The following is a 12,583-nucleotide window of genomic DNA, read 5'->3' on the forward strand; positions in this document are numbered from 1 at the left end:
TTACTCTTTTTTTTTTCTTCTCAAAAACATAATTTAAAATTGAGCTATCTCTGTATTTTTGGCGGGTTTTTTGTTTAAATTGAATTTTGATACTTTATTTGATTTTCCATTCCCAGGTGTTGAAATACCTTTAAATGTTATGTTTTATTGTCCACACGGTGAAGAGTTGTTTATATTTCATGCAAATATAGCAGTTTGGATAATATTCCTTTTTTTTTTTGAAAGTTAAAATTTAATTGATGAAAAGTACATTTAAGGGTTTCAATATTCATTACTAGTTTTGTGAGAACTGAAGGTAATAATTGCGTTAATAAAAAGTACATTAATGCATATTATTTCCTTTTTCAATATGCATATCTGGTTTGTCCCAGTAGCTACTAATAATCCTCTCGTCCTTCAATAAAGATAATGCAAGTCATAAAAAAAATCTTCCTTATTGAAGAGAATACCAGTAAAACATTCTACTGGGGGGAAAAAAGTTACACATTTAAAAAGTTTTTCCTTGTCCAGCGCTCATTCTTCCCGTCATTTGCCGTTGCCGTCCGGTAAGTTTGAAGCTGTTAACCCCTCCTCTCTGCTGTCGAGGCAACTTTTCGGAAATGACRAGCGAAATGGGGACAGGTTAACGCAAGCCCTGCCTACCAGCCCTTAAATCTGTGTGCTTTTCATCACGTAAATACAGTCTCTTCCTTGTGGAGCTCGGTTCCGTCCCGCAGCGCTTCAGAGACTTTCAGCAGCTGTCCAGGTGGTCGCCATGGGGAAGATAGAGTGGGCGATGTGGGCCAATGAACAGGCTCTAGCTTCGGGGCTCAGTGAGTATGAAAACTTTACGTCAAATAAAATGTACTCATTTTAAAATTTTGCATGGAAAGAACTAATTGACTTTATAATATATAAGTTGTGATTTTTTTTTTTTCAGCGTTTCTGCAAAAATAATGTCCTGCATCATCACGATAAATTATAATACATTTTAACGCAGTCCTGCTTTTTTGGCATGGAGTCACAGAAGGTGCATTGTTTTAATCTCACCTTCCTGTTTCCTTCTTTCAGTTCTTCTTACTGGAGGAATAGTAGGTGTGGCTGGCCAGTTCAGAGGCTGGGAGTTTGCTGCTTATTCAGTGTATCCTTTACACCTAAAACTCACTTCAAAAAAAATTCAGACAATGGTGGGGGAAATATAGCTTTCTTTTCTCTTTTCTTTCCTGTTTTTAAGGAGTTTCATCTAGTCCTTGTATGCATGAAATGTGCAACTATAGTCTCTCTGTCTGTCTGTCTGTCTATCTAACTATCTTTACAAACAGTACTGTCTGTAAATCTGTGCAAACCACAGTATTTGGAAAATGTTGTGCATTATATGTGTAGTTAATGTCCTGCCATAAGTATTTTTTTTTTTTTAAATGACAGTCTTGTTGGCAGTTTTGGTTATACTGGCACACTTTCTTTTGTTGGTTGTGAGGAATTAACAAAGTATCAGCCTTGACAGAAAACCAGTGCCGCTGGTGTGTTTGTGTGTCTGCTTGAATATCCAAGAAGCAAGAGGGCCAAAGGAACAAGTGTGGAAAGAACGTAAGCAGTGCTGCAGTTTTCTCTCTATTTTCTTTATCCCATGTTATGTGATGATCATAAAATGATGCTTATATACTGTCTGTTAGGGGCCAGTATTGTTTCACAGTGTGCGTAAAAGCCTTCGGACCGCTGACGAGGAACTACTACGTCAGAGCATTTTTACATGCAGCGTGAGTTCATTTGGGTTTTATGCACATTTGACACTTGATGAGTTTGTGGGAGACTTTAAATGTGGATTGGTGGGATTGGCCTGCTGGGGTTGCAAAACAGCATTCCTCCTCTTCACTGGATCTTGCTAAATAAAAAGGCTTATCATTCCATCACCTTCTGTCTTTTGTTTTCCCTTTTCAGTATCTGTGTTCCCGGGGGTTTTATGCTAGCAACTGTCCTTGGATGTGTCTGCCTCGGCATTGCCAGCCTCATCTATCTGGCAGTAAGTTGTTGACTTTTTTTTTTTTTTGCCAGATTTTGGCTCCACTTGAGCAGGTTGATAACTGTGAATTCTAAGAAAGGAAGTACAGAAATAAGGAAATTATAATAAGGAAGAGCTTGTTACTCAGTCCTTCCACGGTTGCGACATGACCTCAGAGTTTTGAAACTTGACCGGTCAAGGATGTTGCTGAACTCTTCAATAGCTCAAAGTGGTCAAGCTAAAGATGACTGTATATAGATGATGCGGTTAAAAACGCAGTTTTTATAGCTTTACAAACAAGAATGCTTAGAAAATAATCAGCTTTTATAGCTTTAATTTTATAGCTTTTAAAATGTATAMGTTTCAGTAACTAGATAGATGCTCAACAGACTCTAACTGACTTGGTCTTGTTTTCCAGGCAGCTATTCGAGGTGAGCACTGGGAGCCCATTCTTCCACGGAAAGAAATGCGAAAGCCTGTTGCAGAGAGCATCAAGAATCCTCCACAGAACCCACCACCAAGACCTCCTCCAGAGATGCGCAGGAAACAAGCAAAGGACCTTGAATCAGCTGCCTACGATAACCCCGTCTCTGTTACTGCAGATGAGTAACAGGTCCAGAGCTTTGCCCTTTTTATTCACCCTCCTTTGTCAAAAAAAATGACACAGTCATTGTTTAAGCTCCCTGGATTAAGTGACTGTAGATGAGCGGGCAGAGCCTTCCCTACGTCACGGATTACTGGAACTATAGTTCAGAGAAAAATAAATGACGAAATCGAGTTGTTTTTTTGTTGGTTTTTCTACTTTTGATGAACAAAAAATGCTGCAGACAAATTTAATTCTGCAGCTGCTAGACTGCAACCAAGGGCAACTACTGTCACTTTAGAGTACTGTATGTTAAATGTTAGTGCTAACCGGTCCGTTGAAGCAAAGGTCACAGCCTAATGCTGCTTTATGTTTGAGTTATTTAAGTTCTTCTAAGCATGCATACGCCTTATGGAAGAGTTGTGTACCTTAACTGTAATTTCTATGTGTATGTGTTTAAAAGCTTTGGGTTACAGTTGTTTACAGTTTTATGGTATTATTTATACCTTTAGATAAAATTAGCTGTTTCCAGCTGATATTAGCCTTTTTATTATTTGTTTTTTGTTGTTAGTCATGGTTTTATTGTCTTGTAAATAAATCTTTTGCTTCCTTTGAATCATTGGTTGCAGACTTCTGTTTTTTCTGTTTCCTTTAAAAATAATTAAAGAAATGGCATTTGCAAGTTCCTCATTTCGCAACAAATGGATTTCACTATAGAAATTCCCTTTTCCTTTTGTTCTCCGAAGTATTTTTTTCTTTTTGTCTACAATCATGCTAAATACAATCCCTTATTCTTTTCAAGAGGGAGGCAGTGTATTTATAGATTTGCTTGTGAAACAAGTTTTGCATGTTTGAGTCATTTTTTTGCACATGCAACAGGGTTTTCTTTTTGTTTGTTCTTTTTTTCCTGTTACTGATCACAGTTTATCTTTAATGGGTTGCAGGCTCTTTGGAAACCTCAAACATGAAAAAATGGTTCCTTTTTTCAGAACTAGACTGTCACATTAGATGTAATGTGACAGTCTAGTTCGCATTACATCTAAAAACATGTTTGGTTGCCATTTTTCCTATTTAAGAATTTTTAAACATCTAGGTTTAAAATAATAAGTTGGAGAGTATTTTCCACAGGATTTTAGTTATAGTCAAAGTTTGAAGCGCTAAATTTAACTCCGCAGTCAAATTTCTGCAGAGTTCTTGAATGGTTTCAGACTGAAACTCTGCTCCACAGTGTTGACTCAAGCTCGAAGAGTGTGGGTACATTATGGGATCCACAAACACAGGTATGGATCCCAGCACAACGTGGAGACAAAATAAACCAATATCCAAAGAAGATTTAATATGTAAGTTGTAGAAAAAACTCAGTTGAAAGCAAGACCTATACAGTGGTACTGCGTGTATGTTCTGCCTAGAGGCCTCTACAACTGGGCCATATATCCTCATAATTTGGTTGTTCTGATACAAGCTGCAGTTTGAAATAAAATCCTTCACTGCTCAACTGAAGTTCTTCCTGCAGAGTCTTGTTTCCCCAAGAAGCATTCTCACACCAGAATTTTGAAGACAACTACCAATCATACACCCACACTGTTCTTCCTAAATGACAGTAAATATGAAAAAAAAATAAGTGTAGTGTAGTGCTAAGTAACAGAAACCCTTTGCTATTTCATGACAACCAGACTCTGACTGCCACAGTTTGCAACAGTTTAGAAACTTAATTTTGCATAATAAAGCCTCCATGCGGTAGGAAAAGTAGCTATACTTGGCCATTACTATAATACTGGATGGCCAGGAAGAACTGTCCATTCCTTGGTGATGCTAAGAGAAGTGTTGTTTCCACTTTATTATTATTATTATTATTATTATTATTATTATTATTATTATTATTATTATTATTATTATTATTATTATTATTATTCAATAATAGCAATTTTTCTAACTTGAGCACATTTTTAAAGAAAAAGAAGAAAAAAGTGATGCAATATTCCATCTAACCTCTAGAGGGAGACCTCACCCTAACTGTCCGTAAATACTTAGAAGAAGAAAGAGTCTGAATTTTACCCTCATATCACTGGTGTGGTATTGACAGCTATGAAAACAACATTTTAACACTATACAGTTTATATTTAGTCAACCCACATATAGTCTACAATGTCTACACGGGCCTTGAGAAGGCTCAAAGGGAAACAGCGGGGTCAGGAGGCCTTGGACCTCGGGGACCTAAGTTTGGGAGACAGCCCGGAGGAGCAGGCTGAAGCTGAGGTTGGGGAGGAGCAGCTGGACACGGCTAATGCTGCTAATGTTTCTCCTCCTTCCAATAGCAAAAGCAGCAGCCGAAAGACAAAGAAAAATAAGGCTCAGAAAAACTTCAGTAACATTTATGAACTGGTAAGGCGACGATAAAAATGGAGTGATGCGTTTCTTGTACAGCAACGGCAGTTTTTGTCTCCAGTTTACATCAGCTCCTGGTAGCTTACATAGCTAAAACATGCTAACAGTTATTCTGAGTTAAATATTAACACGCTAGAGTTTGTTACACTAGCCAACTCAGTAAGTACTTGTAAGTTAAACACATTTTAAAGCTTGTCTAAGGAGAAACCAAAATAACAGAGTGGAGGGTAAATTAGTTTCATTCCTACATTATTGACTGGTGTAAAAAATTATGTATCTAGGACAAATTTCTGCTTTGTAAAGTTGCCTCTTACTCAAAAACATATATGTTATAGAGAACATATAGACATATGCTGACTGTCAGAGTACTGACACTGACCGACTGCTTTATCTTTTAACATTTGTCAATTCAGGGTTTGTGTGCTTTTGTACATTTGAAGTTACTGAATTTCTTTTAGAATCTGRTGAAGACCAGATTTATCATGCAATATGTTRATATTTTATGGTTTACTCCAACCAATACACCTTTTTGACTTTTTTTTTAATCAGATAGGTGATGCAGAAAATGAGTCAGACAGAGTTTCACCTGATGAAGATCCAGAGAAAAATAAAGCAAGTGGAACCAGAAAGAATAATAACAAAGATGTTGAGAACCAAGATCAAAAGCATGACGAAGAGTCCACAAAGGTAAAGTTAAAACAATTAGGAAGAAGTTATATTCGTAATTAACTTAAATGTTTTATCTAAACATACATTTTTTATGACTTGTGTGTTTTATTTTTCTTTTACAGTCAGGAGACAGAGCTAAAAAGAAGAAAAAAAAGAAGAAAACCAAAACAACATCAGAGGATGAACAATTAAATGTATGGGATATATCCAATTCTGACAGGACAATGCCATAATTCAGTCTGAGCCTAATTTGCATCCCTAGAATAATATAACAGTTTTTAAAGCAGAAAGTTTTACACCAAATTATTCTGTGTTGTAGAGTTTATGCAGTCAGTGCATAAGTCGGTTTACAGAATCSTTACTAATCTTGGCAACACCATAACAGTTAATATGACGTCACAACTCTTTCAACATGCATTTTTTTWAATTACTTTTAGGGAGCTGCAACTGAAAATATTGATTTACTGCTGGAGAACGTGGAGCTGTCCAACGGTGTGAGTCTGCAAAGTGAGGACTGCGGCTGCTCAGTCAGAAGATCTGTGCTTCATGTGGAACACAGGTGTGAACACCAACCTGTTTGACGCTGAAGATGCATAGAAACCTGACAAAAAACATGAACACAACTCTGATTTTAATGTGCTCTGTCGTGATAATGCATTGGATATATTTAGCAAGATTACATGTTTCAATTGTTACACAACAGGAGATAATTCAGCAAAGTTAGCGCTGCGGCCATTCTGTCACAGACTTAAAATAAAGGTCGTAAGAAAATGAGTGATTCCACTGGTGTAAAATTATCGACGAGGCTGGAATATTTCTTATCATCTGAAGATAGGAGAAGCAGAGAAATACAGCTTTATAGATTCAAACCAAAGGATGAAAGCATGAACTTGCTGCCTGATTTGTCGGATGCTTTTAGATTGCAGCTAAAGAGGTTGAAAATCTTGCTTTAATTAATTTATAATGAAAAATAAATAAATTGAGTTTCATATTTTCAGATTTAATGAAGCATAATGTTTTCCTTTTCATTTCATTGATGTTTGTAAAAATTGTAAAAACTATTATAAATGTTGGCCAGTTATTTTAAGTGCCATGCATTTAGGCTCTCTGTCCCAGTATTATATGTAGTGACCAGTAGTTTCATGCAGCATGAACAGGTTTGGCTGATAAAGTGGTAGTGAGGTGGACCAGGCATTAAGAAGTTACAGTAAAGGTGTCCCAATGCTGAAAGAGCAGATGGCAACCAGAGCAACTTCTTCCATAAATCACTGTTGAGGTGGACATTTTGAATCTTGATCTGGCATCAATATTTGCTGTTACCAAAAGCAGAAAGACAGTAGCACTTATTCATCAACATTCATTGTTAGAGTCATATTGCTATTGCAACATTTACCAGTATTACTGCAGATCACATGTTTTCCTAATATTTCCTAATATTAAGATTGTTAGATCATGATTCATTTTTAGGGAAACGTTAGCTGCCAGAAAGTGGTGATCCTGCCTGCCGCACAATGTTCTCATCGTTGTCTATGCTATTTTTGTAACATTTTGTTTTAAACGGAAAATTATATAAAAAAAGAAAGTCACATGGAGTGAATCTTCACAGCTCATCAATGTTGTCAAAGTGACTGTTTCTGGTTTGTTATCAGGAATCTCAACCCAGAGACTGAACTGAAGAGATACTTTGGAGCTAGGGCTGTTCTGGGTGATCAAAGGTAAGGGATTTTAAAAATGAAAAGTGTTGTGTCATTTCTATGTGTTGGATTCATAAAGTTTTTTTGTTTTTTTGTTTCCTGAACAGACCTCGGCAAAGAAACAGGCACTTTCACCGCAGCACTTGGATGACCAGCCCAAAGGAGAGCTGGCCTCGCTTTAGCCGACCCGGTGGGTCTTTAATCCTAAATATTAATAAAATATAAAATGTTTATGTGATAGACCAACACGACCTTCTACATTATTTTAACGTTAAACACTCTACTTGGTGTCAGTCTGTGACACGACATCCCAGTTAAATATACTAAAGTGTGAGGTTGTAAAGTGTCAGATTTTGAAAAAAAAGTTTGTTTTAGAAATATTTTAGCAAAGATACAAGATGATTATGAGCCACATGATTTCATAGCTCATTTGTACTGCATATCTGTTCAACTCTCCTTAATTTTATTAATATTTACAACATCCAGCTGTTCTTTATTAAACCTGAATAGCAACATTTATGAGACTGTTGTAAACATTGCTATTCAATCTCATTATGAGAGCTTGAATAGCAAAGTTTACAAGAGTTTGAAAGTACCTTAGCAAAACTTTTCTCAGTTTCCCAGATTTGCAGTCAGGCAACATAAAACTGGCTAAGAGCATTTTTGGAACAATGACGTCATCACAAAGACTGGCTTATTGTCCACACACTGAAAAACCTTATTGATTCATTACCTTATCTGTCTGATGGATATTCACGCCATAGCCTGATGGCATTTTTTTCCCCCACAAATGTTAATTTAGGTTCTTATGAAAGGTTTGAAGCCAGGTCTCATCTGCACACAGAGCCTTGTGTTTTAGGTGTTTAGTAACTTGCTCACACAGTTCCTGTTTCGTGTTTATGCTTAAAACAGGTCATCTGAGCAACTCCTAGTAGGTTATTGTGTTATGTGTACTGACCCACAATGTCTTGCATTCTACTTTATCTGTTTACTTTATCTGTTTCGCAGCAACAGTGATTAAAACTTACAATCACTGGAATAGCCACATTACTGGTCATGTTTAACTGCAGGGTACCACAAATTTGCATTATAATCTTCTTAAAGTTGACAGTTTGACTTATTGTAGATTTTAATTTTTGTATTGAATTATAGTTTCATAATCTTTTTTGTTTTGTTTTTTTGCTTGTATAAATCTTATTCCTTAGAATAAAGAGCATTACAAAAAATMTTGCTTTACTAAATAAAGTTTGATAGTTTTCACCTTTTTTATTGTTATATTAATACAAGTTTAACATAAACTAGGTCACATGCTTTGTATTTAAATTCTTTTTAGTTTGAGCCCTAATTTCTGCCTCCTCAGGAATCTCAATGACCTTGCTGGAGTCCAAGAATGGCGTTCATTATTTCACCTTTGAGCACAACCGGGATTACCAACAAGTGCAGTTCAAGTTCTTAGATGCTGTTGAGTCCATGGATCCCAACAACATTGTGGTGAGTCTTCCTCTCCTGGTGCTTAAATCTGTTTTATCTTTAATCTACAAGGTGAAGCTTTGTGAATCTAGTGGAGTTGTTGCTAAATATTTTGTTCCAGCTTAAACTCCTGCAGTTTGTTTTGCCAGGTAACTTTAATGTTAATATTTTAACATTTTGGAACTTTTACARATGTTTTCTTAAAAATCTCTGATGAATTTTTTCAGTGTATTTGAATGTGCCATGTAATTTAAAGTTAACAGAAAATGTGAACTATAGTTGAGTAAAACTGAGAAATATTTACCACCTTCCCACCGCTCCATCTTTAGTTTAGGGTTCTGCCTTCCTCACAGATCTGTTTTTACCTGATTTGAACAAGGTGTTAGAAAAACGTCCCTACTTCCTGAAACGGTTCCTGCAGTGGAAGTGCACTTTCATTAACAACCCAGATTTTTTCCCAGGTTGTAGTCGGAGGAGCAGCTCTAGTAGGACGTAGTTTACGGAAGCAGCTCCAGCAGTTAAAACACAGACATCAAACTATTCAGGGACGATTCAGTGTAATTAGGTTTTGAGGGAAGCACATTGGACACATGCCTCATGTGTGCCTAAGAACTTAAAAAGTTCTTAGCCAAGAACTTTTCAAATTCTTAGAAAAGGTCAGTAAATGCTTCAAGCAAAGATAAAAACACAAGGTTTTTAAAGTTTAAACATTTGCATATTTAAAATTTAAGCTGTTCTGCATCTGTTTGTTTCGTTTTGCAGCAATCACTAAGGATTAGGAAAAAAAAAGGTAGTGACATAGAAAGCTCAATGCCAGCTTTTATAACTTGGATATTAATGGTCCAAATTTTCAACATGCAATAAAATATTGTGTATTTTATGAACAAATGTCCTTAATCAAGAATAAAGAGTCTCACAGACAGGAGAAGGTGTTCAAAATCTACACAAAGATACAAAGAAGTCCTTTAGTTTTCCGTTGCTGCTCTGTTTGTGATCATCTCAAGGCAGCAAATATCATCATAAATATCTGTCTTTACTTTGCTGTAAAGAAATCAATGTCTAATGTCCCTCCTGTATTTTACCAGGACTTATTGTCAGGAAATTAATTTCAAAGTGAACCTATTGAGTCCAACCAGACAAACAGTTGTATTAAATAGAGCAAAACATTAAAAGCAAAATAATATTTTTTTCCAGATATTTCTTGTTTTAAATTGTACTATTTTTATATTTGAAGTTTATGTTGAATGTATAGCATTTGGTTATGGCTCTTCAGTAAACATTTATATAGAAAACACTGAGATGTTTCCACCTTTATACAAGGAGGTTATCGGCTCCCTTTGTAATGATTATAAGTTTCCTCCTTCTGATGGCGACTGTTTAACAACGGAGTAGGACTGACTGCAGAAACTCCTTATTTTTAATTTATCTTTATTTACTAAAAGCCAGCAGTATATTTCTGTTTTCCACTTTATTTTCTGCAGGCTCTGCTTCAGCTAAACCCGTATCACATCGATTCCCTACTGCAGCTTTCTGACGTCTGCAGGATACAGGAGGATCAAGAGATGGCCCGCGACCTCATCGGTGAGGAGAAAACTGGAATGCATTGAGTTTTATGAGCTGAAGTTTTTAGAGGAACTCTTTGCACCCAGTGTCAGTTTCTTTTTAGGAACAAATGATTTGTTTTGCATGCACACTGAAAGCCTGATGTGAAGATTTACGTTCATTTACTTTGGTTAGTATCAAGTATTACCCACATACAACCCTGTAAAACATTCCTTAGTTGATTTGAACATGGGGGTTTTTCATATTGCATTTCTAACTCATTTGTCGGTTCGTCCATAAAGCCTCGCAGGCTTATCTATTTTAGAAAACAAAGTCGATCTGTTCCAAGTTTGTCCTTTTTATAGACAACTGATTTTGGCACAAACATGAAAGGATGCAGCCTCTCTTGAGAAAATACTCTGCTGTCAATTATAAGTCTGGTTTTCATCATCGTTTCCTAAGAGGACAAGCGGAATATTGTGTCCAGATCATTATATTTCACTATTCCTGGTCTTGTGAGGATCCTTAAAGTAAAGGTGAAACTAAATTAAAAAGCTACTTTTTTAAATCCTGCAGAGATCAGTGCACTTTTTGCTTCACATTTAGAATTGTGTTTGTCAGCGACTTTGGACAAAAATGATGACAAATAAACTGATGTCTCCTATTTTTGCTTATGAGTTTATCAAATTGAAGAATTTCAGAGCTGTGGGCTTTTGCAAAATGTGACTTAACAAACCAGTCTCTGTTAGGCAATCAGGGTTCAGGCTTCATCTAAAGCACAATGCGATGTTTATCATCACAGACTCTGTACTTTAACATTTCTTCAGTCAATGTGGAAGAGTCACAAAGGACATTTGTCTTCCTCCTTGGATAATTGATTCAGCCCAGCTTTACCATAAGACAGAGGTTTTCAGTTTCGATATTTTTAGGTTGTAAAGACTTGCTGGTAAGATTGTAAATAAGATTATGACTGCCAGAGCATGTTTGTTGCATTGTTGTTCCCTGCTTTTCCTCATTGGGCAGCAAGAGTATATCTCAGGGTTTCCCCCAGTGTGTTATAGGCCTGGCGGCCCGCCATGCTTTACTAGGGCCACCGCCAGGCTAAGCCTTTCTTGTTTTTTTTGTTTTGTTTTTTTGAAAATAAAATAATAAAAAAAATAGCCTTTTTTTTTAAGCCGGATTGCAAGTGTTTCTGTTGCTCCGAGCGTTTCACTATCAGAGCAGATTTATTCCTAAAAGATATGTTTATAGAAGATATGTTTATAGTTTATGCATTTAAAGCCGGTGTTATGCACAGAAAAGCACGCCTGCCCAAATTTGCATCCCCTGTCGCGGGAGCGCGCATCGCCTTAAACTCTCGCATATTGACGAGGAAACAGATAAAAATATGACCGAAGAGGAAATTTTAAAGATATTTGTAACATTATCACGTTTCTCAACCATGTAATCCCTAATACAGTGGGTTTTATTTTGCAAATTTGAAATAAATACGGTTTTTACACTTTTATTGACACAAATGAGTCAAACTTTTTTTCAGTCCGTGTCTGTTGTAAACGTTCTCCGCAAATGGTTTGAAATTCTCTGCTTTGTCTTTTGATACCATAATAGCTCAAAAGCATTACAACAGAGACCCATTATGTAGAACATTTTATATCATGCTTAACTTCTAGTCTGTTAATGTAGGAGGAAATGCTACTTAATTTATGAGCCTGAAAATATTTGCATCCGTCTTGTTGATATGAAACTTATAGCATTAGCTCAGAGAACAAGTGTCATTATGTAGAAGAGATTAAATCCTTTCAGCTCTTTATTTCCCCCAATTAGCACAGGGATGCATGTTTTGGCAATATAGATTTTGAGCCTGCCACAATATGCATCCCCTCTCTATTCCCCTTAAATATTATCCTATCGATGTAAAACTTATACCAGCAGTTCTTGGAACTACTCTCATTATGTAGAAAAAGTTATTTCACTCATAACTCTTTAATTCTTCAAATTAGCACTGGGATGCATTTTTGGGCAAAATTTTCAGCCTGCCAAAATATGCATCCCTTATCTATTCCCCTCAAATATTATCCTATCGATATAAAACTTATACCAGCAGTTCATGGAACTACTCAGGTTATGCAGAAAAAGTTATTTCACTATTAACTCTTTATTTCTCAACGTTAGCACAGGGATGCATTTTTGGGCAATATGGATTTCCAGCCTGCCAAAATATGCATCCCCTCTCTATTCCCCTCAAATATTATCCAATTGATT

At 36.3% G+C, this 12,583-nt stretch overlaps 2 protein-coding genes across 2 annotated transcripts in view; both read left to right on the forward strand.

Annotated features, from left to right (window-relative positions):
• Positions 1-47: 47 nt before the first annotated feature.
• cyba (cytochrome b-245, alpha polypeptide) lies at positions 48-3,177 on the forward strand. Its single transcript, XM_008405456.2, has 6 exons — positions 48-812; positions 1,051-1,120; positions 1,492-1,566; positions 1,653-1,736; positions 1,918-1,999; positions 2,397-3,177. The coding sequence occupies exons 1-6, from the start codon at positions 755-757 to the stop codon at positions 2,586-2,588; spliced, it is 561 nt and encodes a 186-aa protein (XP_008403678.1). The 5' UTR covers positions 48-754; the 3' UTR covers positions 2,589-3,177.
• A 1,404-nt stretch (positions 3,178-4,581) lies between these two features.
• tcf25 (TCF25 ribosome quality control complex subunit) overlaps positions 4,582-12,583 on the forward strand; it is an 18,991-nt gene continuing 10,989 nt past the window's right edge. Inside the window, exons 1-8 of the mRNA XM_008405458.2 lie at positions 4,582-4,943; positions 5,496-5,633; positions 5,738-5,809; positions 6,053-6,174; positions 7,265-7,330; positions 7,417-7,499; positions 8,670-8,800; positions 10,261-10,360. Of these exons, the coding sequence (XP_008403680.1) occupies positions 4,707-4,943; positions 5,496-5,633; positions 5,738-5,809; positions 6,053-6,174; positions 7,265-7,330; positions 7,417-7,499; positions 8,670-8,800; positions 10,261-10,360 (949 nt within the window). The 5' untranslated portion in view covers positions 4,582-4,706. The remainder of the gene's footprint in view (positions 4,944-5,495; positions 5,634-5,737; positions 5,810-6,052; positions 6,175-7,264; positions 7,331-7,416; positions 7,500-8,669; positions 8,801-10,260; positions 10,361-12,583) is intronic.

The sequence above is a fragment of the Poecilia reticulata genome, linkage group LG3 (genome assembly GCF_000633615.1).
Source record: "Poecilia reticulata strain Guanapo linkage group LG3, Guppy_female_1.0+MT, whole genome shotgun sequence".
Taxonomy (NCBI): domain Eukaryota; kingdom Metazoa; phylum Chordata; class Actinopteri; order Cyprinodontiformes; family Poeciliidae; genus Poecilia; species Poecilia reticulata.